The sequence below is a fragment of the Emydura macquarii genome, unplaced genomic scaffold, assembly GCF_026122565.2.
Source record: "Emydura macquarii macquarii isolate MOO-44397 ecotype Brisbane River unplaced genomic scaffold, CSIRO-AGI_Emac_v2 contig_2924, whole genome shotgun sequence".
NCBI lineage: Eukaryota > Metazoa > Chordata > Testudines > Chelidae > Emydura > Emydura macquarii.
Window position 1 is genome coordinate 352,858 of NW_027133061.1, and position 25,983 is coordinate 378,840.

At 61.2% G+C, this 25,983-nt stretch overlaps 1 protein-coding gene across 1 annotated transcript in view; it reads right to left on the reverse strand.

Annotated features, from left to right (window-relative positions):
• Window positions 1-2,617: 2,617 nt before the first annotated feature.
• Window positions 2,618-25,983, reverse strand: part of PEAR1 (platelet endothelial aggregation receptor 1) — a 50,510-nt gene continuing 27,144 nt past the window's right edge. The window contains exons 2-22 of the mRNA XM_067569529.1: window positions 24,439-24,534; window positions 23,108-23,212; window positions 22,375-22,475; window positions 20,985-21,077; window positions 18,559-18,805; window positions 18,221-18,344; window positions 17,538-17,674; window positions 13,657-13,869; window positions 13,016-13,190; window positions 12,576-12,696; window positions 11,981-12,144; window positions 11,207-11,309; window positions 10,340-10,486; window positions 9,368-9,496; window positions 9,160-9,288; window positions 7,775-7,990; window positions 6,972-7,084; window positions 6,382-6,520; window positions 5,530-5,592; window positions 4,839-5,042; window positions 2,618-4,349 (exon numbers count right to left, since the gene is read on the reverse strand). Coding sequence (XP_067425630.1) covers window positions 4,189-4,349; window positions 4,839-5,042; window positions 5,530-5,592; window positions 6,382-6,520; window positions 6,972-7,084; window positions 7,775-7,990; window positions 9,160-9,288; window positions 9,368-9,496; window positions 10,340-10,486; window positions 11,207-11,309; window positions 11,981-12,144; window positions 12,576-12,696; window positions 13,016-13,190; window positions 13,657-13,869; window positions 17,538-17,674; window positions 18,221-18,344; window positions 18,559-18,805; window positions 20,985-21,077; window positions 22,375-22,475; window positions 23,108-23,212; window positions 24,439-24,533 — 2,979 coding nt within the window. The 5' untranslated portion in view covers window position 24,534 and the 3' untranslated portion in view covers window positions 2,618-4,188. The remainder of the gene's footprint in view (window positions 4,350-4,838; window positions 5,043-5,529; window positions 5,593-6,381; window positions 6,521-6,971; window positions 7,085-7,774; window positions 7,991-9,159; window positions 9,289-9,367; window positions 9,497-10,339; window positions 10,487-11,206; window positions 11,310-11,980; window positions 12,145-12,575; window positions 12,697-13,015; window positions 13,191-13,656; window positions 13,870-17,537; window positions 17,675-18,220; window positions 18,345-18,558; window positions 18,806-20,984; window positions 21,078-22,374; window positions 22,476-23,107; window positions 23,213-24,438; window positions 24,535-25,983) is intronic.

Consider the following 25,983-nt stretch of genomic DNA (forward strand, 5'->3'; position numbering starts at 1 on the left):
GTGATGTGTGTGTGGGGGGGGGGGTTGGGAGCCTGGCTGGAGGGGTCCTGGCTGCGCGATGTGTGTGTGTTGGGGGGGTTGGGACCCTGATTTGGGGGCGTTCCTGGGTTGTAGTGTGTAGGGGGGTTGGGAGCCTGGCGCCTGGGGGCCGCCGGGGGGGGGTGTCCCTGGCTGCGGTGTGTAGGGGGGTTAGGAGCCGGGGAGGGGGCCCGGGTCCTGCACCGGTTTTGGGGGGGGGGGGGGGGCGCACGGGTCCCCACCTGAGCCTGGGCGGCGGCGGTTCCGCTCGGGGTCTGTCCCGGGCCCGCGCGTGTCGCCATGGCAACTCGGGGCCGCCCCGCCCAGTGGCCGAGGGGGCGGGGCGGGGCTCCCAGTCCCAACGGCCCGCACATCGGGGCGTCATCGTTGCCATGGCAATGGGAACTCCTGCATGAATGCTGGCCCGGGGGGGGGGGGGGGGGCGCCGTCGTCATGAAACACGGGGTCCAACCCCCCCCCCCAACCCCCCCAGGCTCCCTCCCCTCCCGAGGCACCAGGGCGCCCGCCTGCACCGCCTTACCCGCGGGTCCCTGCGACAGGGGCGGGGGTATTTCCATGGAAACGGGGGGGGGATCCTGTCCCCCTTAAAACCTGGGGGGGGGGGGGGGGGTCAGCATCTCCAGGGAACACACACACACACACACACACACCCATTCCCCCCCCCCCAACCGGTTGGGGTCACCGAGCCGGGGCGCTGTGTGTGGGGTGATCCCCCCCCCCCCACGGTATAACCGGGCCCCCCGCTACGGCACCATGGGGGGGGGGGCAGGGAGGCAGGGTGGCAATGGGGGTGCGGGAAGGGGGGGGCCCAGCACTGTGTAAATCTAGTGCATTGGGGGGGGGGGGGCGGGGCGGGAATAGGGGCCGGCCCCATGCACCCCCCGTTCCTGTGCGCACTGGGTGCAGGCCAGGCTACGTCATACCCCCCAGCCTCGGACACAGGTGCCTAACTCCCATGGGTTGCGATGCCTGAATCCCTTTGAGGATTTGCGCTCCCCCCCGGTGCTTCCCTGCCATGCCCACCCAGCGCCCTGCTGTCCTGCGGGGCGTCAGGCTCGGTGCCACCCTGGGCCCTCCGTCCGCTGGAGCCGTGTGTCCCCGAGAGCCGTGCTGACACCCCCACGGCGCACAGCCGGCTGACCAGCTGCGGCCTGGCGTGCTGTTCCCTCGCAGCCTGAGCTGGCTTGGCCACTGATGCAGAGGGGGCCTCTCGTTCCACTCTGCCGAGCCATGCCGGCCCCTCGCTGCCGCTCGCTGCGGTAGCGGCTCTGGCCCCTTTCGAGTAGATCTAACACGGGGGGGCCTGGCCGTCACGCTGCTGAAATGGGCGAAAAGTTCTCCGCGTCTGCACGTGGGGTGCTGTCTGACGAGACAGTCGCTGCATTCCCAGGACTGAACACGTCAGAGCGTCTCATACTGCTACATACATACAGCACCTTGGCCCCCAGCGTGCGTATAGAGCGATTGCTCCCCCCCGCCACTGAAATGCAGCCACCTCTGGACCGAAGCGCCGCACAAAGATGCCCCAGCCAGCTGTGAAATGCTGCTACCTTGGGGTGGTGCAACATGGCAGACGTTCACAGCAATGCTACACAAGTTTTGGGTTTTGTGTGTGTGTGTGTTTTAAAGGAGGGCAGGGGAACAATAATTTAAGAATGTTTAAATGTGAAGCGAAGCAGCAAAGACAGCTTTGTTCTAATTCACGCCCTTATTTTCAAATCCACGGCCTTGCTCTGTTGTCTCCAGTGATTTCCTGTTTGTGGGAAATGTGCTGCTTCATTGTGTAATGCTCTGTTCTGTATGTGGAAAGCATCAGTGTTTGTAACAATCGGGGGGGGGGGGGGGGGGGGGCTACACGGTAAAGGTGTTCTGCCCGTCTACGGACAGAGGAAAAGGTAAATTTCACCCCGTTTTGTAGTAAGGTTTCACTGTCCCTCAACTAGTAAGAAATCCAGAGAGGCTTACAGTGTGGATTGCAATTGTGTGTGGGGGCGGGTGGGTGGTGTTGTCTTGGACAATTCCCTTCAAAGCTCTCAATCAGTATTACCCTTAGCACCATTTTTACAGATAGGGAAACTGAGGCACAGAGCCCTGATCAAGTCAGTGACAGGGCAGGGAGCAGACCCTGAGAGTCCTGGTTCTCTGTTCTACCCACTAGGCAAGACTATCTCCCTTTTACCACTTTAAAGATCAGTATTATTCTTAATGCAGGGCTTGGAGGCAGTGAAGTCACCAGAGTGAAAAATGTGTATCCTACCCCCCTGCCCCTCAGTGCTGTTTCCCCACGTATCCAGAATGGGCTTGTGGTTAAGGCCCTGTATGGGGACTCAGGTGATCTGGGCTCTATTCCTGGCACTGCTACTAACCCCATGTGTGATCTGTGGCAAGCCACTTCACCATTCGGTGCCTCGGTTTCCCCATTTGCGCAATGCGGATAACACTCTTTTCTTTGTCTACCTGGAGTGTCAGCTCTTCAGGGCACGGATTGTCTCTTACTCTGTATATACAGCACCTAGCACAAGAGACCCCCAAGTTTGGTTGGGGCCTCTAGTTGTTATTGGAATCAAAATAATCCCCCTTCCCTCAGGCCATGCAAGAGCACCCCCTCCTCTCCAGCGTGACATTTGAGAGTCCAGGGTTTTTTCTCACCCCCAGGTCCCATTTAACCTCACCACTGCGCTGGTGCCAGCATCTGGGTGCAGGCTGGGCCTAAAACCAAACAGCTGCGCCTTTAAAAACAACAAAATCATCTTTATTTACATGCACATTGGGAGCTGCATGAACTGGACTACGGATGCCAGCTCTCTCCCAGAGCAGGAAGGGAAGGAAACCAAGCCATGTCCCTTAGACCTATGCCGGACAAGTTCAGCCTGCCGGTCTATCTGCCCTCCTGCGGACGTAATAAACCAAGACGGCGGCGTGCAGAGAGACAGCAGCCCGGGCTGGAGATCGAACCCAGGGACTCAGCAGCGGCCCCCTCCCATGTAAGCCATGGAGGAGCTCCCCTTGCTTCACGTGAGTAGTGGGCTGTTACAGCTGCTAGGGCCAGCCACTAGGGGGAGACACGCTCACGCTCGTCAGGCCAGTATATTGCGCAGTGTGGGCGACATGCTGGAACGGGGTAAGGATGCTCTGAACCTTGTCAGCGGCTTCCCAGAGGGGGACCACGGGCGGGGGACTGAACGGGGGAAAAGCTTGGATTCAGCGCGACCAGCTTCCCCTAACAGTGCAAATATCCTCTACGGGCCCATCGCCCATGGGGCTGGGGAGGGGGATGAAATCAGGCAGGGGTTTGGAAGCTGAGCCCAGACGCAGATCAGGGCCGAACCAAAAACCCCCCGGCTCTGGTCCCCCTGCATGGGCTGAACTTTGGGATGTCAGACACCCAGACTGGGAGCAGAATTCGGTGACATCTCACTTGGCAGCCGTGCCTCGTCTGGGAGCTGGGAAGCAGCAGGGCTGGTCTCACCATGTGTCAGAAGGGAGCCCTTTCCCCTACGCTGCGTTCCAGCGTCTGCAGCTGCCCCGCTGGGTTATCAGTCTCTTTGGGGGGGGGGGCTTAAAGGAACACGTGCCGTCCTGCGCCCCAGCGACAAGGAGCCAGGCTTCTCCTCTGGATCAGTCCTCCCCGTACGGCCGAAGAATGCGCCTGCGGACGGCTCGAGTGGGGACCCCACCCCGAAGACGAACGCCGACGGGCGGTGGGTGAATAGGGCGGGGTGCTGCAGCCGTGGCAGGAGCAACAGGGTTCTGCAATATGTCCGCATTTCAACACCACCCCACCAAGACCCAGAGCCCTGCAGAACGTGGGAGGCTCAGGATCCGGATGAGCCGTATTCAGCCCCAGGTGGCTGGTGTAAACTGCAGCAGGGCCAAGGGGTCCGATTCCCCCCTCCCTAGTCCACGGTGGCAGCAGTGGCTGGTGCATTGTACAGAGCTCGACTAGTGAAGAGAAAGTGGCTCTGGCTGAATCCCGGGGGCTCTGTAAATGGCCAGCCATGTTCCCCCCTGGCCCCACGGCTGCCGCCAGAGTGCAGCTCTCCTCCCGCTGGGATTCGGAGCCAAGTCCTCCACCTTTCCTTGGGCAGGGCTGACGGAGGCAGGAGGGGGAGGCCGGACGGACAGAGAGAGACGGCGCCCCGTGGCTCCTCACCGGTCCTTCCTCCGGAGCGGCGGGGAGGGGGGGTAGTGCCGGACCGGTGGCATGTCGTAGTGGCTGGGGATGTGGCTGTTCTTGGGGGAGTCATAGTGGTTGGGGAGGACGCCGGGGGCTGCTGGAGACACGCCTTCTGCCCCCAGGGGGCAACTCTCTGGAGGGAGGAGAAGAGGGAAAGACAAGGACATTACCAAAGGCACCTGTGAAAGTGGCCCCGGAGGGACCTGTGGTTAAAGAAGGAACCAGGCAAAGTCTTGGGAGATCGGGGATTGATTCCCAACTCTGCTACAGACCCTCTGAGTGACCCTGGGCCAGTCACTTTACCTGTCTGGGCCTCGGCTTCCCCCTCTGTAAAATGGGGACAATGATCCTTCCTTCCGTGCTGCACCTATGTTAAACTGTGAGCTCTTAGGGGCAGGGACTGCCTCTCACTCGGTCGGGATCTGTGTAGCGCCCGGACCGACGGGGCCCCCCATCCTGGTGGGGGTGGCCTCTGAAATGCGAAAGTCGACAAGCACCCCCAAGCGGCGTGGCACGCCCTCCCCCCCGCCGTTAGGTCGCTGGCATGACTGCAAAGCAAACAGGACTGGAGGGGTCCCGCTGCTCCAGGGCAGCCGCAACCCGTTGCGGTGCCGGACGCTACCTTCTGCCCCGGAGCCGGGGGCCGGCTCTTCGAAGAGCCCGATCTCAGCGTAGGACATCTCCCGCTTCACGGGGGACTTCATCTCCATGTAGCTGCCCTCCGAGGGCTTGGCCATGAGCATGGGCAGGTCCTTGATGGTGGCGTAGGGGTTCTCGCTGTTCAGAGAGCTGTTGCTGGTGCGCAGGGCCTCCTCCCGGATGTAGTCTGGAGGGCGGGCGGAAGGATGGCGAAGGGAGGGCGGGTGAGTACAGGAAGGGGGCTGGGTGATGGGATACCAGGGGCACCCCAAGCCCTATGGAATGGGCCCCACAGCGGCACCCCCTTTTGGCCAGTCCAAGCCCTACTGCCCCATAAACCCAAAACCTCCTCCAGAACTGCATACTCAGGCGGCAGGGTCAGCTGTGACTTGGGGGGCTGGGGGGGAAGCGCGTCCCCGACTGAGCCCCCTAGGGCAGCACTGTGACCTGGGGTTGGCATGGCAGGAAGTGGGGCTTTCCCCGACGGTCTCCCAGCTTAGTTTCCCCACCTCCTCGGGGAGCAAGGAGGGGCGAGGGCTGTGCGGTTCCTCCCTACACCGCCCCTCCCAGGTCCCAGCCCAGAGAATCGAGGCCAAGAGCATCTGGGGGAGATGACTGCGCCCCCTCTTCCCTCCCCCCCCCGGCGCCCCTCGAAGCCCTCTCCTCTGGCTCACCGTTGTTGTAGTACTTCCCCAGGCTGTTGCTGTAACTGTAGCTGCGGTCCATGTGGCCCCCACCTGCGAACGGAAGGAGACCACGTGAAGCTGCTAGACACGGACGGACCCTGCGGTTCCCTCTGGCTCCCCAGCCGCTGCTGCCTCTCTTAGCCCCCAGGGGGGCTCCCTTAAAGAGGCTGGGGTCTGCGAGACTGCGTCCTCCCACGCTGTCCCCACGCCGTGACGGGGCGAGGCCGGTGAGAAGTGGGGACACCGACTAGGGACAAGAGGAAGGCAGCTCCCGTCCAGGGAAGGGTCTCCCCACACAGCGCAGGCCGTGTCCCCTGCCCCCAGGGCCCTGCCCGCTTTTCTCCCCCACTGGTGCCGGGGGGGAAAGGGGGAGAAGATTTGCCTTTCTTTGGGGATGAGGCTTATAGGAATCCAACCAAAACCTCCAGCTGGAGCTGAATAAAGCCACACATAAGCCAGGACACCGGAGCCCCAGCTCCCCGTCTCCTGCTCTAATCCAGAGGCCTCACTCCCCTTCCTGAGCCCAGGATAGAACCCAGGAGTCCTGAGGCCTCCCCTCCCGCCAAGATCCTTCTCTAACTACTGGACATCACTCCCCTCCCAGAGATGGGAATAGAACCCAGGAGTCCGGACCCCCCCCGCATCTCCTTCTGAAACGACTAACCCCCCCCTCATCTTCCAGTGTCGGGAATAGAACTCACAGCCTCAGCCTGTTCTAACTGCTAGACCCCACTTCCTCTCCCCACACTGTCTCCTAAAGCACAGCCCGGCCTGACTTTTAGCCCCGCCTCGGCTCCACGCCCAGCTCTGAGCGGGCGAGCAGTCTCTTCCCCACCTTACCCCGGGCCCGGGGATTCAGTGCCCCGTGGTGCTTCCAGTCGGCCGGCAGCGTGGCGTTGCAGTCGGGCCCGCAGGCCCCGTGCCGCTCCCTCTCCACGTTCTTGACGCTGGCGAACAGCTGGTTGCAGGGCACCTGTGGCTGAAATAAGGGGCAAAATCAGCAAAGTCCGACTGCCCCCGCCAACAGGCTCCTGCCTGCCAGAGACAGGCAGGGCAAGGCAGTCAGCAGCCTCTGTGCCGGGCCAGGATTTAGGGAACCACCGGGTCTGTCTGCGTCCAGGGAGAGCCCCTTCTGGAGTGGCCCTGGCCGCACGAGAGTTACGGTTGAGACAAGCTGATGTTCCACCGTACTCTAAAATCCACACGCAGATTCAGATCGTCGTGAAAACTGCCCTGCCTCACGGCGTCCTGCGGCGGGGTGGGTGGTGCAAATTTGGGGTCATTTGGCCCACGGGTTCCAAAGATGCAGTGCCGAGAAAAAAGGGGTTCTCGGCCCTTATCGCCTCTTCTTCTCCCTTCGCTTCTTGGACCCCCCTGAGGTTCAGGCGACAGGCCTGATCTACACCGGACCGACCGGAGCTGGCACGTACCTTGAGGGAGCTCGCCCTGTCCGGGCTGCTGGGGGCGGGGGAGGCGCGCGTACACTGCGACAGGGTGTGGTAGCTGGGATTCGAGTAATAGTGGGTGTAGCTGGGTGGGACATCTGGTCAGACAGAGAGACGGACAGACGACAGAGTGAATCCAACGACTCGGGGCGTCCTGTCAAATATCCGGCTAGCTCTCCCAGGGGCCGCTCCACCACGCTAAGCCTAGGGAGGCTGGGGTCAGTCCCCGGGTGGGAGATGTTCCAGGATCTCCCAGGTGCCGCAGAGATCGGGCTGGGTGACTCTGCAAGACTTGCTGCCCTGTGTCCCAGGAGGTGCCGCGCTAGCGGGAGCAGTGGGGGGATCCCCCACGCCGGAGTCTGGGCTGATCCCGACGCCCAGCACCGAGCTAGGGGGCTGGGTGATTCAGTAAAGGGCGCTCTGCTGTCTGAGTCCACTCTAACCATTAGACCCCGCTCCCCTCCTGGAGCTGGGGACAGAACCCAGGGGACCAGCCTCAACCCTGACCCCTACACCCCACCCCCTCCCTGAGCTGGGAAGAGGCCTTGATTCGCCCTTTCCCTCGTGCAGGCATTTCCACCAGTGCCCAGCGAGCGTGCAAAGCTGCCGTGCTGAACTGCTGGTCTTGTGCACTCGTGCACGGACCCCCCCGGCCCCCGGGCAGCACCACGATGGCGTATCGGGGCCAGGAGCAGCGCTGCCTCATTCCCGTCCCTTCGGCGGGGGTCGCATCCAGCCTTCAGGGTCCCCTCCTGCCGCTGAGCTCCGCGCCAAGGCCGCCCCCTCACCTGGCACCGCGTACTCCGAGCTGTCTGTCCGCCCCGTGGTGTAGGCCACGGCCAGGTGCCTGTTCTCTTTGCCCTTCTGCCGGTGCCGGTAGTACATGAAGAGCACCAGCAACGCCACGAGCAGGATCAGCAGGACCACGATGCCAATGACTGCCCCCAGGGAGCTGTACCCTGCCGGCACAGCTGGCACCATGGTGAAGGGGTGCTCGGGATTCACTGCGCGCCCGCAGGAGAGTAGGAATCATTAGCTGGAGAAAGAACCCAGGAGTCCTGGCTCCCAGCCCCCCCTTCCCTCTCCCGCTCTAACCCACTAGCCCCCACTGCCCTCCCGGAGCTGGGGATAGAACCCAGGAGTCCTGGCTCCCAGCCCCGCTGCCCGGTCTCACTCACATTTCTCGCACCGGGCCCCGCTCCTGCCCCGCTCGCACTGGCAGCGCCCCGACACGTGGTGGCAGGTGGCGTTGTAGAGGCACTCGCAGTCCTGGAGACACTTGGCTCCAAAGGTACCAGGGGGACACTCTGCCGGGGGCGGACAAGGGCCAAGGTTAGAATCCATGGGGCGAAGGGGGCAGGCAGGCAGGGGCTTTGACTGGGGACGGTTCTGGGTGAGAGGAAGGGAAAGGCCGGTCCCAGGTAGAGGCTTGGTGCTTCAGGCCTGATCCCCAGCCTGGGGGCAGCTGTATTGATGCAGGATGCTGGTAAAGGAGGATGCAAGACCTGTGCTGGTGGGCCTCCACCTCCCGCCATGCCAGAGCACACCGGCCAGGGGGCCGGCCAGCCTCCTGCCCTGCCGGAGCAGACCAGTGGTCCATATAGCTCCATACCCCACCTCCTGCCTGTTGGAAGAGACCAATGGTCCATATAACCCAATATTAGAACTGGCTGGGAAATGATTTTTTGTTCCAGCAAAACGTTTTGATGAACAAACAAACAAAATGTTCGAGTCAAAATTTTTCTTCCAAGTTCCTGGGTTTTCACCAAAAACCTGAAAACCCCCAAAGCAAAACATTTTGGCTGAAAAGTGATTTTTGCTTTTTTTTTTTTTTTTGAGTTTCGATGGTCGGCAACAAACGGGAAAACGGGTTTTTGGCCAACGTTTCAGGGGGGGGTTGGTTGCCCAAACCCGGGTTTGTTTTTGTTCTGGATTTCTGTTTTTCCAACGAAAAACACGAACATTTTAACCCACCTCGGACATTCCCCAGGGAAATTTCTGTTTTAACACCCCCCAAAACGTGGAAAACAGCTTCCCACAAGACCCCCCAAAAGTCCTGTGCGGGCTCAATGCTCCCCTTCGCCACCAGTGGGAGCTGCAGGTGGCACCCTGGTGGGTCTCAGAATCAGCCTGGTGTATCCCCTGCCTCTGCCAGGCTGACTCTGCGACTTACTGGCTTCACAGGAGGCGCCGGTGTATCCAGCGGGGCACAGACACCGCCCGGTAGCCGGGTCGCACTGAGCTCCGTTCCGGCACTGGCAGGACCGGGCGCAATTCTCCCCATAGCTCCCCAGGGGACAGCCTACGGGGAAGAAAACAAGCGGATGAGGTCTGCAGGGGGCACATGCGATGCCCAGGCCCTCGCCCGGCACAGACGGTACCTTCCGAGCAGTGTCTGCCCGTCAAGCCAGCCGGACAAGAGCAGGTCCCGTCCACGGCGTTGCAGCGGCCTCCGTTCGGGCACTGGCAGGTGTGGCCGCAGGCCTCTCCCCACGTGCCGGGCGGGCAGGCTGCGGAGGAGAGGAGACGTCCGTCAGTCCCACCATGCACCCAGCCTTGGAAGCTGCTCTGCCTGGTCTCCTCCCTGAGGAGCTACTGAGTGTGTGTGTGTGTGTGTGTGTGAGAGCCCGTCACCCCCTGGTGGCTGCCCACAGAGAGGATAAGAGTCCTACTTCTGCCGCTGGAACCCGGTCCCATCTGACAGCCGCTCGTGTGGAACGAGTTTGCTGGGTCTCAGCCCGGATCCTGGTGGGGACGGGGCAAAGCCGCCGCCACGATCGGCGCCGACCGGCCCCTTTCGTGGGCAGCCTCAGCGGAGAGGCCCCATACGGGCCCAGAGAGACACCGCCGGGTCACAGACAAACCATAGGCTGGTGTGTTCCCCGTGTGGATTTCTCATTCCCTCGGGGGAGCAGGGATGGGGGTTTGCCCCCTACCCTCATCCATCTCCCTGAACCCACGTGCCTCTCGCCAGCTCCACCGGGAGCCTGGGACGGTCCGTACAGTGACCTCCGACCCCGCCCGCTGCACCCAAACCAGCCCTTGGCAGGGGGAGGCTGGAAAGGAGAGCGGATGCCAGGGCCAGCTTGCGAGCCAGTCACACGTGGGCTCTTTGCACCGGACTTTGCTCTGCTCCGGCAGGACAGGAGGCTGGAGGCTGGCTGGCGTCCCGGACGGGGCGATCTGCCACGGTGGGAGGAGCCGGGAGCTCGCCCCGCCAGGACAAGTCTTGTACCCTCATTCCCAGCCCCCCTGCCAGCTTCCCCAGGGCTGGGAAATCCGGGACCAGCACCCCCTCTCCTCCCCCCAGCTCGCTGGCTCCGAGCATCATCCTCGGTTGCCATGGCACGTACCGTGCTGGCAGGTGGAGCCGCGGTACCCGGCCGCGCAGCTGCAGCGCCCATCCTCTGGGGAGCAGGTGGCTCCGTTCTTGCAGTCGCAGGGCCGGCTGCAGTTCTGCCCCCAGAAGCCGTCGTCACAGACCAGGTCACAGCGGGGCCCTGGGGAGCCAAGGAAGTAAACAGGGTGTTCTCTTAGGAGGAGACCCCTCTTCCCCTCACAGCTAGGGGGGCCCCCCCAAGGCAAATGGGTCACGGTGCCGGCTCAGTCATCTCCCCCGTGGAGGAATAAAGCTTCTCACATCCCAGGCTGTCAGCGTCCCAATCTACACTTTACAGCTGGGGAAACTGAGTCGCCTCCATCACCTCAGGGAGGGGCTATCGCAGAGGCCCGGGAAGGACCTTTTCCAGATGAAGGCCAGTTGCTATTTCGTGCCTCGCTCAGAATGGAGCGGGTGGGCCACCGGTTGGCACCAGTTCAGCTCAACCGGGTGCCACGCGTGGGTGGTGTTTGGCCAAGCGCCATCCTTTGATTTTGCCCTCGGCCCAGGAGAGGCCCCGCTGAGTCCAGCCCATGCCTAGGGAGCCCGGAGGCCTCGGGCTGTTCCATCCCGGACCGCTGCACAATTCTCTGCGAGTGGGGCCTCGTTTCGGCAAACCCTGGGGGTGGGGCTTATGTTGTGGGTGGAGCCTGTAAGAGGACCGCCTCCTTCCTTCCCTGACCCCGCCAGGCCCATGGGAGCTGTGCCTTGGACTGGCAGGGATGCCAAGGGACTCTACGGCTGGAACTCAGGAGGGGCCCGCCGTCACGGCCAGAGACCGAGCCCTCCCGTCACCTCCCCGCGTCCCTGCCTCCTGCCTCCCCCCCGGCCCCTCACCCACCTGTCCATCCCGGCAGGCAGTGGCACTGTCCCGTGCCGGGGGCGCAGCCGTCCGCGTGGCTGCAGTCGCATTGACGGCTGCAGCCGGGGCCGTGGGTGCCGTGCTGTTAGCGAGAGGGGGGTGCAGCCGGAGTCAGTGGCCGGGGGACGGGATTGGGGGAGGAGGGTCTGATTTTAATCTAGGGACACCCCCCCCCCCGGTCCTGTCCTCCCTCATCTCACCCCAGCTCCAGCCCGCCAGTGCAGGCAGTCTGACCTCTTCCCTCTCCGCCCCTCCGGTGCACCTAACCCACCCCTCCCCTGCTCCACAAATTCACATGGTGTAATCCGTAACCCCCCCTCCCATACAGACCCCCCCAATCCTTCCCACCCTCCCCCCGCCCGCTTGCCATTAAATGTCCCGACCCGGGTCCCAGGCTGGGCCAGCACGTGACTTTCCCAATCAACTCGTTAGCCCAGGACACAAGCCAGTGGGACAATCACCGACAGCCGAGATCCCGGCTAGCACGTGGGCGCCCAGGGGGCAACGGGGCCTCCAGAGGCACCTGGCCCACATCTGGGCCCACCTGGCCAACAGCTGGCTGGACATCGCTCTGCAGGGCGTGCGTGGCAGGGGGCGGCCAAGGACTCGATGCACCGACCCTGGAAATGGGTTTCGGTGAAAGGATCGGGCCCGTAAACGACAGCTGAGCGGAGTGGGATGCTTCCCCGGCCTTATAGAGCACAGACTCCCGGCAGCGGGAAGCGGCTGGTCCGAGGGGGGTTGGGAACTTACCGCGCACGGCTCCTCGCACCGGGGGCCGCGCCAGCCAGCGGCACAGGAGCACGCCCCGCTGACGGGGCTGCAGGCCGCCCCGTTGGCACACCGGCAGGTCTCGTTGCACCCGGAGCCCCAGGTGCCCATGAGGCAGGGGCTGGAACAATCCCCTCCGTGCCAACCTGCCGACCGAGGGGAAGAGAGGTCGGCGAGCGGATCGACGGGACGTCAGGCGGAGGGATCGGGGCGTCTCTGTGGTCCGTGGACCCGCGCCCGCCGGCAGAGACTGGCATGGGATGTCCTGCCCGACGCGAGAGACCCTGAGCCTGGCGGAGGGCTCACGGCGAGAGCCGAGCCGGGGGGGGACGGACCTGAGTTGGTTCCAGCCCACCCCTGAAGAGCCTGGGGACCCAGGGAGCTGGGGCAAAGAGGGTTATTCCCAAGGCCTTTCCAGACTGAACCTGAAAGGTTCCCACAGCCCTTGCGGGGAACTGTCCGACTCCCCCATCCTAGCCCTGCCTGGGGGCTTAGCTAGAGCCCCCGGGGGGGGGAAGAGCTGGGGGCATTGCCGCCCCTGCAGTGAGCAATCCCAAGGGCGCCCGCCTGCACCTACCTTCCTTGCAGACGCAGGTGCCATCGGTGGGGGAGCAGGCAAAGGCATTCTTGCAAGCGCACCGCATGGAGCAGTTAAGGCCGTAGGTGTCGGCGGGACAGTGGCTGGAGCAATGCTCGTCCTGCAAACACACAAGGGCGGGCGGTAGAGGCGGGGGGGGGGGGGCAGTTACTCGCGGTCTGCTAAGCTGGAGTGGGTCTGACCCAGAGGCGTGGAGCTGTAATACTCGGCGTTACTGCAAAGCCAACCCGTCTAAGCCTCACAAAGTTATCCCTGCTCTAACCACTGGACCCGCCTCCCCTCCCAGAGCCGGGAATAGAACCCAGGAGCCCTGACACCAGTCCCATGCTCTAACCACTAGACAATCCTCCCCCTCCCCACCCCTAGAATTCCCTGGACCTCACCGCACAGGATCTCCGCCGACTGGGCCCCCAACTCACCGTGTAGCCCGGGGCGCAGTGGCAGAGCCCCGTGGCGCCGTCACACGTCCCCCCGTTCAGGCAGAGGCAGGGCTCCTGGCAGTTGGCCCCGTGGTAGCCGTGGGGGCAGGTCTCGTTGCAGTGAAGTCCCGCCCAGCCCGGCGTGCAGGTGCATTCTCCGGTCATGGGATGGCAGCTGGGCACCGGCCGAGAGACACACGCCAATCAGAGCAGCCCCCCCGCGCCGAGCGGCTGGGGCGGCTTCGGGCCCCCCGTGATCTGAGAGCAGCAGCAGGGCGGCCGCTGCCCCGTGGGGCCGCGGGGGTCCCGAGCCGGACGCCCCGGGTGCCTGCCCGCTCAGTGGCTCCCGGGTAGCGCGTGCGGCTTCTGGATCTGGGCCTTCGCTCCCGGAGCCTTGGTACCCCGGGTGACTCCCCGTCCAGCCGCTCCTGCTAACGGGCATCCTGTGCCACTCCCCGGCGGGATAGGAAGGGCGGTGCCAGGTTATTCCCCTTATGCCCGGCAGAGGGTAGCAGACCCAAAGGGCTGGAAATAAGGCAGGTATTTCCCCCCTCCTCCCCCTCACCTGTACGCTATTAACCCCTAGCGTGCTGGTGTATTCCCCTCCCATGGGCTGGCGGCCGAGCCCCTCCCGCCCCTACCTTTGGCTGTGCTGGGGGCTGCAGAGGCACGGCAGGTGGCAGGCCAGGCCGTAGAGGCCGTCCAGGCACTTGCGCTCCTCGCAGTGGCTGCCGAAGAAGCCGGCCTCGCAGAGACAGGCCCCGTCGATGTGGAAGCAGCGGCCCCCGTTGGTGCAGTCGCACGCCTGGGCGCAGTCCTGGCCGTACGCGCCGATGGGGCACTGCTCCCGGCACCTGTTCGGAGCGGGACCGGGCACAGGCAGCGGGTTAGAGGGGAGGAAAGACAAGCGGGGGGAGGGGGGGGAGTGACATGCCCCCGTGGGGCATAGACAGGGGTCGCGGAACCTGGGCAGCCTGGTATCTCTCACCTGCGACAGCCACAGCTCGGTCCAGCTGTCCCCTGTGAGCTGAGGCCGCCATGCTCATTACATGCAACACCCTGGGAAATGCTGAGGACTTCCCCCCGGCCCGTTGCTCAGCAGGGCGCTCGCAGCATGGGGACCTCTGCACAAAGGTGCTATTCCCCTATCAGCCTTGTTGGGGGGCACCAGGGGAAGCCACCCCTGTACAGCCTTTCAGGCGTCCTGGCGCAGAGAGGCCCGGAGAGCCGGGAAGCGAATGGAGCTTGGGAAGGAGCCGGCAAAGCTCCAGGGGCCTTGAGCAGAGCAGGCAGAGGCGGGGGAGCTGCAGCAGACACAAAAGCGTGGAGGGGGGAAACTGGCTGCAGGTGGGAAGCTCAGCTGCAGAGGTCACGGGGTGGTCAGGGACTGTTGTGTCTCATGGCTCAGAGCCTGGGTTTAACCCACAGGGGCCACACCTGCCGCCGGGTGCATGCACCAAGGCCGCTGCATCCGTGCACGTGCCTCGTGCAAGCGAGCTGCACCAGTGTAAACCCTGGTTCGCACGTGGGCAGCGTGTCTACGCGAGGGGCTTGTACAGGGGCAAAAATCCCCAGGCCTAAGACTCTGAATGAAACCCTCCCTGCAAGCCTGCCGTGCGGCCTCTGGCAGCTGACCACTAGACCCCACTCCTTTGCTGAGCAGGGAATTGAGCCCAGGAGTCCTGAACCCCAATCCCCTAATCTAACCACTAGACCACCCTCCCCTTCCAAAGTGAGACTCGAACCATAAAGTCCTTACTTCAGTTCCCGCAGCTCTAACTAATAGACCCCACTCCCTACCTGGGACCAGGAACAGAACTCTCCAGTCCCCTCATCTAGCCACTAGACCGCACGACGTCTTTCACTTCACAACAACAACAAAACACTTCACTGGGGATCCGTTTAGTGCTTCTTCCTCGTGTTGGAGTCTGGGCTTATTTTTTCCTCTCCATTGTTTGTGGCACCCTCCCAGAAGCTGGGGAAAGCTCTCATTTCCTTCTCCCGCGGCCTGCGTCCTTTTCCATTTGGAAAACTCCGACCAATTTCCCTCCTAGCCCTGGCCCAGCTGCTATTTACTTCCCCACAGCACAGCTGGTGAGATCATCCCTGATTCCAGGGTTTCATTGGCAGGGCCAGCCAGAAATCGGCACAACCAGGCGTTCAACGCGTTGATTGGATTATTACCTGCATGCATTACGGTAGCAATGGTAGCATTACTGCAGCCACAAGCACTGTCTGGACACATAGCAAGAGACAGTCCCTGCCCCAAAGAGCTTCCGATCGAAATAGACGGGACAAGGGGTGGAGGAGGGGAAACTGAGGCACAGAGGGGGTGGGGATGTGCCAAAGTCACATGGCAGAGCTAGGGATAGGAGCCAAAAGCCTCATTCTCAGAAGGCCCTTTACACCACTCCGGCAGCACAAAACAGCCTTAAAGAGGGGGACATTTCAGTGACATGCATTTTAAGGCCCCTTTACATCGGCAGAGCCACAGAAGGGGCCTTGGTGTACTGAGGAGGAGGGGGCAGGTGTCCTTAGTTCCAATCCAGTGCTCGAACCGTTTGTCCACATTGCTTCTAGCATTGCACACACTCCGGCTCGTAACCCCCTCCCATGTGTTAACACAAGACTGCGGGAGTCTATGAGTTGGTGCATGGCTGGGTTGGTATGGAAGGGTGTGAGGGACACGGCGTTGGCGCAGGCGTGCGTTTGAAAGGCCGCAGGCATCCCCGAGAGAGGCTGTGCGGGACCGGACAAAGGGGAGCGTTTGTTAACGTTACGGGGAAAACGTAAGGCCTGACTCTCAAGCGGTGTGCTCGAATTTAAAGAGCAGTGCGAAGTCGGGGGCCATAAACCAGAAGTGAAGTCACCTCTGCGAGTAGTAAGGGGCCTGTTCCCTCCCACCAGTTGTCCTGTAATTCGAGCACGTATGAGAATGAGGCCTTGTCTACACTCAAAAACTTTGCCGCTTTAACTAGACCAGGATAGTTCCTTTGGTACAGCCCTCCCAGTATGGGTGCAGTTATATCAGCACCAAGGTGTTTATACTGGCAACGCTTATTCTGGTTTGGGAATGAAAATAAGCGATACTGGTGGAAGGCAGCTGCACACTGGTATAACCCAGTCCATAGCGGAAGCACTATTTTGGCGCACAAAAAACCCGAACCCCACATTGCTAACTGGCTTCATAGACTGTGCAAAAGGGACTGGTCCGACATCCTGCATGCTACAAGCCAGAAAACTACCCGGAATGAGCTCCTGTTTGAACTAGAGCACATCATTTAGAAAAGCAGCCCATCTCGATTGAACATTGGCCAGGAATGGGGAATCCCTGCACAGCCCTTGGTAAATTATACCAGTAAAAACGTGAAGCGAGGGTCAGCCCTGAGAAGGAAGGCAGGAGTGTGTGCAAGGGCTTGTCTACACAGGGAAATTGACAAGAGTTATTCTGGACTAGCTCGCCGTGTGAACACACTGTTCCGTAATAACAGTGCCTTTTACTGTGTTAGCTTGATCCACTTTGGAAATGGATTAAGCTCCAATGGAAAAATCACTCTTATGCCTGGTCTACACTTAGTTCGACATAGCTACAGGACTCAGGGGTGTGCAAAATTCACACCCCTGAGAGCCGTAGTTAAAATGACCTAATCTCTGGTGTAGACACAGCTGGATCAATGAAAGAATTCATCCGTCGTCATAGGTCCGGCTGCGTGGGGAGGTGGATTAACTACCATGACAGCCCTTCCATTGCCGTGGGAAGTGTCTACACTGCAGTGTTACAGCCCGGTCGCTCGGCGGCTGTGCACCCTTAGGCTACACATGGCCTCATTTAGAGCGGGTCGAAACATTTTCACACAACCAGCTTTCCGTCCCCCCCCAAAAAAATCAGAATAAATTATTTGGAAAAGATTGAAACGTCCCGGTTTGACATTTCCGCAATGGAAAGTTTCAATTTTTTACTTGGAAATGACCGTTCATTTCAAAAGATACTTTCTTCTATATTCAGTTTTTGATACAAAAAAAAAAGGTCAACATTTTTGTGTTGAATTTCGCTTCGTGAAAAGTTTCACAACACTGGCTTTTTGTCCCAATTTCAGAGGCTTTTTAAAAAAAATCTTGAAATGCTTTTAACGGGATGAAAAGGATCAGTTTTCCAGGTAGCTGTGCTCTTAATCCAGAATAAAAGTGTCCACAAAGGGAGCTAATCCAGAATAGCAATAGCGCTCTAAATTCCCACCTTAATTTAATCCACATTAACTCCCCTGTGTAGACAAACTCCGAGAACGTGTGTGTGTGTCACAGAGAGGCGACGTGAGGCAAGCAAGGAAATCAGCAGAAGGCCACGTGACAGGTTTCTAGCCAGGCCTTATGGACCGAGGAATCTCCGTGCAAGCCCTGCCGTTCGCGACGCACTTCTTTCCCTGGCGCGGACGTGCGTCTGGCTCGGAGATCTCCCGCCGCCAGCCTGCATCCCGCCCCCACCCCGCCGTGGCAGGGCGTCGCTCGGCCGGACCCTACTCACCACTCCCCGGTGTAGCCCGGAGCGCACTGGCAACGCCCGGTGGCTGGGTCACACAGCCCGTCGTTGTGACAGTGGCACTGCCCCTTGCATTCCAAGCCGTGCCACCCCTGCGGGCATGCGATGGAGCAGACGGTGCCCTGCAGACAACGGAACAGCAATGTCAGGGAAATGCCCCCTCCGGGAAAGCCGGGGGGCAGGAAAGGGGGCTCCGACACCAGGGAGACTGATCGGGGGCATGCACCCCCCCCGATCTGATGGGACGGTCCCTGCTCAGTGCCTTCCAGGCCCGCGCCAATCCCTCCCCCCCCAGCCTGAATGCAGCCACAGCAGCCTGCGAGCGGGAACTCCCACAGTGAGGGGTGGGAGCCCATCCGTAGCCCTGGTTGCTGCTGGGGTGTCACCCAGCCCCGAGGGGGCTGGAGGGAGAGCAGGGCTCCAGCGCGCTGCCGAGGGAGGATCCTCCGGAGACTGCCTGATGGCAGGAGGGTTGCGGAGGCAGCATTGCCCCACGCCGATGCACGGGGCTCGGTCAAGGCCGGCAGGGTCCCATGGGGCACGGGTGGCGCAGTGATCGGGGGAGGAGTCAGCACCAAAGGAGGCAGGACCCCTCTGCCCCCAGCTTGTCCCGACTGGACCCTTCTCTCTCCAGAGGCGGGCTGGGCCCCCCTGCCTCGCATACGTACCATCCATCCCGGAGGGCAGACGCACTGGGTGGTGTTCTCGGGGTAGCAGAAGCCCCCGTTCTGGCAGGGGCAGTGAGCCGGGCAGCGCAGCCCCTCGGAGCCGTTGCGACAGGGGAGCTCGCAGCTGGAAGGACGTGGAGACGGGGATGAGGGAGACGGACCCAGAGGCTAAAGAAATCCCACCCTGAGGCCGGATCGGAACCAGCACCCCCCAGGGGGGAAAGGCACCGGACCCCATTCCCCCTCGCCCCAAGCCAGCCAGTCCCCCGCCCAGGGTCCGGATCGGAACCAGCACCCCCCAGGGGGGAAAGGCCCTGTGTCCCATTCTCCGTACTCACTGTGCGCCTGTGAATCCCGGCCGGCACAGACATGCCCCGGTTTCCAGATGGCACGTGGCCCCATTCTCACAGCGGCAATGCAGCTGGCAGCCCTTCCCGTAAGTGCCTGGGTCACAGGGGTCTTTGCACAGGGGGTCCTTGTACCCAGGCGAGCAGACACAAGCTCCAGTGAGGGGGTCGCAAGTTCCCCCCTCGCTGCACTGGCAGGGGTTCTTGCATTCGGGACCCCAGGCCTGGCCCGCACACGCTGGAAGAAGGAAGAGACTGGTGTAGCAATGACAACCCCTTTGCCCTTCTCTTGAGCATGTCCTACACACCGGTGAACGAAGCCCTGCAATAGCCCCGGGAAGGAGGGTCAGAGGCTGAGCCCCATTTTACAGGTAGGGAAACTGAGGCACGGAGCTGGGACATGCCGTCTCAAGATTCACAGAGCAGAGCCAGAAGCAGAACGCAGGCGTCCTGGCTCTCAGGCGCCTGCTCTAAGCACTCTGCCCCCTTGAGAGCTGGGAACGGAACCCAGGCGTCCTGATTCCCTGTCTCCTCCACTCTAACTCCTACCCTCCATTCCCTCCCAGAGCTGGGAACGGAACCCAGGCGTCCTGACTCCCAGGCCCGCCTACTCTCACCCACTAGACTCCGCAACTCTTCCTTAAACACGTTGCTTGGTTAATGATGATTTAATCGTTATTGCATCTTGGTTTGTCCGGAAGATGCCACATGGAAAAGTTTGCTGGATTGTTTTAAGTGGCTGCATGATTCAGCAGGAGACGAGGGGCAGTAACTCGGATCGAGCGGAGGGAATTTCAACAGGGACAGTCTAGGCTGAGTCCAGGGAAATCTTCGTGCGGGAGACGGCTCAGGACAGCCGCGCCAAGGGGAGAGGTGAGACCCCCATGCTTGCTTTGAATGGAGCCCTGCAAAATACGGGCAACTCCCATGCACTGGGCCTGGCCCAGCGGGAACAGCAGGGCTTTTATTTTCTGCTGGCTGTATTGTGGTAGGGCCTCAGGGCCCCGGGCACGGACCAGGAACCTCTCGCGCTAGGGGCTGTGCAAACAGACCAGACTGCCCCCTGGCTTCCAGCAGCATGAGTGTGATTGCAACTCATGGTGACGTCAGGCTGGACGGGCCCTCGAGAGGTCGCCTAGTCCAGCCCCCTGGGCTGAGGCAGGACCAAGTAAAGCCAGGCCGTCCTTGCCAGGGGTTTGTCCAACCTGCTCTTAAAACCCTCTAGTGAGGGGGATTCCGCACGCTCCCTCGGACGCCTGCTGTGGAGACCGACTACCCTGAGAGTCAGGGCGTCTTTCCGAATTAACCTAAAACTCCCTTGCTGCAGAGTCACCCATTGACTCCTTGTCCTACCGCCGGTGAACACGGAGAAACTGGGGAACAACTGATCCCCACCCCACCCAGCCCTTCACATATTTGCAGACTGTTCTCAGGTTCTTACCCACCGCCACGTGTACCTGGACGCCCAACACGAGACGCTTTAAAGCAGCCTGAGATCCAGGGGGCCCAGGGCCCTTTCCCCAAATCCAGCCGCTTTTAAAAGTTGAGGACACCCCCCCACCCAAAAAAAACCCCAGCTAGGCGCTTTCTAAACCCTCCTGCGCCCTCTCCTGCTTCCCCTGATGCAGGGGTCTGGGGACTGCTGTTTGGGCAGAGAGAGGGAGAGAGAGAGAGAAAGAAAGAGGGACACGGCAGACAGACAGAGGGATGCAATGACTCGGTGGGGGTTTTGCCCACAGTCGGATTCCCCTTGCGGAGGGTTCCCGAGCAGCCCCCTCCCCTCTGGGCCGTGGGCTCAATCCGCTCCCACGTGTTCCCCATGCAGGCAGCAACCCCCGGCTCCCGGGGGCCATCCCCGGTGCGTGGGAACCTGCTGCCTTGGGCGCCTGGGCCTAGGGGAAGGACATGGCATCGCGGGAGTCGGAGTCTGGGTTTAATTTGGCTGCGGTGAGAGGGAAGGCAGGGATGGGGGGAGGCCTGGGGGGCGGCCTGGGGCTGGCCAGGCAGGATGGCACCTTGGCGCGAGTACCCACGATGCCTCGCATGCTGACCGCTGGCTTTCCCCCCTCACGTGTGCTCCCTAAATCCTAGGCCTCCCCACTCCCTCCCGCCCTTACTCCATAACCCCCCGTCCCCCAGTCCTCGGCCCCCCTCACCCCAACCCCCTGCCCCTCCCCCTCACTCCAGAGCCGTCCCCTCCTCGTCCTGCACACCCAGGACCCACCCCCAGAGCCCCCGGTGGGCTAGTGGGCACCCCAGTGCCGGCTCGCCCGTCCGTGCCCATGGCCTGGTGTCTGCACGTGATGACTCCCCCACCCTCAAATCACCGGCCTGGCTCCTGCAGGCAGAGCCACTCCCTTTGGCCCCGGGGCGCAGCCCCCAGCACATAGCGGAGGGGCCGGGCCTGTGGTACTCACCGCTGGAGCAGTCTGCGCCCCTCCATCCCTGCTCGCACTGGCACTGGTTGGGAGCCACGCACCGCCCGTGAACGCACTCCTTGGTACAGCTGGCTGCGGGGAGGGGGCAAGCAGAAGGATTCATTTGGGCTGCGCCGAGAGCTCGTTTTATTAACGTCTCACCTGGCATTTCCTTGGCACATTTCACCCCCGAACATTATAGACTGGCATCCCCCCAGCACGGAAATGCAGCCACCTCTGGGGTGGAACATGGCAGCTGCTTCACAGCGCTCAGCAACGCTGCATAGAGATCACTCAGCCAGCACGGAAATGCAGCCACCTCTGGGGTGGGGCATAACACAGCAGCTGTTCAATAGCCACTCAGCACCAGGGATCACTCCTCCGGACCTGGATCAGGGGACCACACCAGTGAGTTGAATCGCGCAACCCACTGCAGGACAGCGTGGGGCCCCCTCTAGTGAACAGTCCATATAAGAGCCTGCCACTGCTGCCTCTGCACCCCAGGAATTAGCCTGTCAGCGCCAAAAGCAGAGCTCTGCCCACCCTAGCGTCAAACTCCCTGCCGCCTCCGCTTGGCCCATGCAGGTTCCATCACACCCCCACCAAGGTGATGAAACACAGCAGCAATTTATGGTCTAGTCTGGCGTCGGCTGGGGCCAAGGGGTGGGGTGAGGGGGCCGTCTGCGAGGGTCAAGGCTGCGTTGGCAGAAGACAGGCAGCCTGGCCTCAGGCAGCCCCGGAGCACGCTGGCTTTCCAGCACGGAGCCTGCTGGAAGTGGCCAAGAAGGCAAGAAAGGTCCGGCGGTAGCCAGGTGGCCTTGAGCCATGTGTCTGCAGGAGAGCCCAGCGCATGGAAAGAAATCGGAGCGGGCGGAAAGGATGGGGGAGGATCAGGGAGTGCAAGACAGGACACGCAGCAAAGGGCTGTGAAGAACACGCGTCCCCTCCGGGATGGGTCCTGGCAGAGGCCGTGTCGCTGGGTGAGCTGGGGGCGGCTGGATCTCTCGTCTCTGTCACAGAGGTGCCCCAGAGGAGCTGGGACGTGTTTCGGGGCACACAGTGGGAAGCAAAGGGGCTAGGAGGACTGAGCTAAGCATATAGGAAAATGCCCATGGGCACACCAGGATCCCCATTTTAGACAGGGGGAAACTGAGGCATGGAGCTGGGATGGGGGAAAACATCACCAGGGTCACACAGCAAGTCAGGCCCAGAGCTGGAAACAGAACCCAGGAATCCTGCGCCCCAGTCTGACCCCGTGCCACCTGGCAGAATAACGCCGCTAAGCCCCTTCGATTTCTGCAGGAGCATCGTCGCACGCTAGCCTGAGGGATGCAGATGCACCAGGTGCTGCCACCTGCGGCCCCGTAGTGATGGTTAGGGATGGACTTACGGACACAAACGCCTGTGCTCTCGTAGTAGCCTTGGCAGCAGCGGTACCTCTTTCGGTAGTCCATTTTCACCGCCTGCCGATACGCGGTCTTGTACACAATCCTGCGCAACACAGAGTAAAAAGCAGAGTGAACCTCCCCTGCAGAACATTTATAGAGAATAAACCGAACCTGGGGAACTCACCACCACAGGACAGTACTAGGGCTCACCCAGAGAACTTACTGTGGTGAGGTCATGTCAGGGTTAACCAGCGGAACACACTGCCACAGTGCGATATCAGATTTAGCCAATGGAACTGACTGATATGGAGAGAGTTTGGGTTACCTAGCTACCAGGGTAGAATAGGGGCTACTCTGTGGAGCTCCAAGCTATCCTATAATATGGGTGTTAACCTTTGGAACTCACTGCCACATGTTCCTAACCAGCAGAGCAAACTGCCATGAGATTATATGGGGTTAACCTGCGAGACTCCCTGCTTCAGACTGGCTCCAGGTTATTTCACTGAAATGGGAACTGACTAACATTAACCTCTGGAACTCACTGCTGCTGCTCGTAGCAGGGTCAAACAGTGGAACTTGTTGCTGCTTGTTAGGAGCGGGGTCAGCCTGTGGGACCCTGCTCCAGGAGGCCGTGTCAGGGTGAGCCCGTGGGACTCCCAGAGAGCTCTCGGGGACAGCGAGTGGCGGATAAGAGGACATTTGGCCACCTGCTCCAGGCAGAAAGGCGCTCCTTACTTGTGCTGGGTGCATGGCTTGAAGAAACTCCAGCTCCCATCACACGACTCTTTGGAGGCCTGTGCATAGGGGTGAGCGTAGGATTCCTTCATTGCCGTAGTGAAGCTGCCGGGGAAAAGACAAAGACGTTTTGGTGGCAGCCCAAGGACGGCTGAGGGAAAGGGCTGATTCAGCTCTCCTCAAGGTGGTGGGGTCCTGGCTCAGTGACAGGGGTGCTGCGCCTCCCGTGCAGGTTTCGACCCCTCTGGTAGCATCCCTGTGTCTTTGGAGCAGAGCCACAAGGTACCTGCCCTATTCCTGGGCACAGACTGGGATAAAACAAGGTGTGTACTGCAATGTTGCCAACTCCTGATGCTTTTCATAAAGCCCCAGCTCCCGGAGCCGTGAGATTATGGGGAATCTCAGCCTTCGGTTTTTTTTTAAAAAAAGGATATTTCTAGCCCTCGTCTTTGCAGAGCACAGCTTGAAATCATGACCCCCAACAGCTGAGACACCAGGAGAGGAATTAGAAGACCCACAGCGTATTATTTTTAAAAATCTCATGACTTTTATGCCACTCTCTTGATTTTTTTTTCGGTTCCTGACTGATGCTTTTTTAATGCCGGGGGGTGGGGTGGGGTGGCGACACCCACCGGCACCTCTAGACGCAAGTAGGGATCATGACAGCTTCTCACTCCCTGGCGAAGGGCTGTTTTCCAAGTAGATACAGAGACAGCCTCAGGTTAACAGCCACACGTCTGGGACCGACAGCTCCCCTCGAGGGGACAGCGTAAATGTCGGCTAAGCCCACGCGGCCGTGCTCCAGATATTACCCTGCATTATTGTTACAGAGCGTGCTGAGCTCCTTGCAGACACGGACCTAGCTCTGAGCGGGGCCTGATGGCTAGAAACTCTCACAGCTGTAACCAAAGCCCAGGGGAGCACAAGCATCAGGGGTCATCATGTTAACTGATTCCTTGCGCACCCCCGTCTGCCTCCAGCTGTCGGCTCTTGTCTTATACTAAGCTCCTTGGGTCTTTGTGTTCTGTGTCTGTACAGCGCCTGACACCGGGGGAGGGGGGTCCTGATCCGTGACCAAGGGGGGTCCCATGTGCGACCATAATAACAAGAAAAAGGGTGAGAGAAGGGGAGGGGGAGATGACAAGAAAAAGGGTGAGCAAGGTGACACAACAGAGAAAGCAACGCAGAAGGCAAGCGAGAAAGGCTTCATCATAAGGGTCTGAGATAACCCCCCACCCCACAGGTCTCAGCGTCACAGAGCAGCAGGCAGCGTGACCACAGCCTCATGCCCATTTCACCCGGGACTTCCCACCCTGTCTCCCCCCCGTTACCTTTCCCAGTAGCTGCAGACGTTGGGGTCGTTGGGGTTGAGAGAGGTGGCCAGGCCCATCTGCAGCCCCAGCAGAAGGACCACGTGCAGCTTCATCCTGGCGGGAAGGGAGAGAGACGAAGAGGAGTCGGTGGCGAGGAAGGAAGGCCAAGGGCCATGCACAGGGCTGAAGGGGCTGCTGCCAGTGCGGATCGAGTTGTGGCACAGATGGGGGTTGACGGCCCTATGGCCCGGCAGGGGCCTGAGCCCCGCAGCTGTGCAGTTTACAAGCAGGCGAAGATTGCTGCAGCGGCCAGCAACTCAGAGCTGCTCCCCGTCAAGCGGGTCACAGAGGTGGCCCCACGGCTGTGACCGACAGCTCCCCGGCAGGTGACAGCGGAGAAATGGCTCCCAGCCACGGATGCCGCTGCCACCTTAGGTTCTTGGGAGGCCGGGTAACTGACACAGCCCTGCCTGGCAGGCCATGCTGCAGGGTTTGTACTGAGGCCAAAGCACAGCGCTCTGCTACTTGAGCTAAAGGAGGAACTTCGTTAGCTGGCAGCAGCAGTAGGTTGTCATCTTCTTTGCAGTCTGGCCCCTAGAGGGAGATGTGGAAACCCCCTTTGTGTGAGACCTGCAGAGGTCGTCAGAAGCCCTGGGATTCACGCCAGGTTGCGCTGTGCTCCTGGGAAGGAGGCGCATCTTGGTTTATTCAGGCCCTAAACAGAGTTGGAGAAGGACCCAAACCAACCCCGCCAGTGCAAATGGAAGAAGTTGTAGCCAAGTCCACCCGGACACCATGGTCAGCCCATTTCCGTGCTGAGGGTAAAACCAAAAGCCCCGCCAAACATTGCACCGATCTGTGCGCACGGCCCCCATCGTGACAGCCCCTTCCCATCCGGGTCCCTCCAAAGCACTTATTGGCCCACCCGCTCCGCAGCGGGGCACCGGCAAACCGCGAAACATCTGCCCTCCGTGACTGGCCCAAGGTCTCCTGTCAGGAATCCCTGGCCGAGCCGGGAACCTTAGCCCCCCTCCAGTCCCCCGCTTGCTGGGCCATCCTTGTTCCAATGCACTTGCATTCAGGCCCCCACATGAGGGGGGGAGGGTACACTTTACTGGGGCCCGGAGGCCAGGCTGCAACCCCCAGGGGTATGTGTGTGGGAGGGGGCCTGTGTTACAAGTTTGCACTGGCCCTGAAAAAATGATGCTTGGGCCCTGCTTGCGTTCACTCCAGGTAGGTGCTTACATCCCTCCCTCTCATCACCCCAGTCTCCGAGACACAGCCCGCCATTGGTAGTCGGACTGACAGCCCTCACGCCGGGAGGGAGAACTGCCGGGGCTGATGAAAGCTCAAGGCAAAGCCCGTCTCTCCCGTGCCCCGGGCTCTTTTCTTCCCTGGCTTCGGCCTGGAGGTTTCGTGTGCGACGCCAGCCACGGCGCAGGGCCCCTTCCCCGCCCGCCGCCAGCCAGCTGGGAGCTCGGTGCAGGAAGCGTGGCGTGAAAACAGGAAGCAGGTTGTGTCAAGGATGTTTCCCTCCCACCCTGGCTGATGGCACCTCCACGT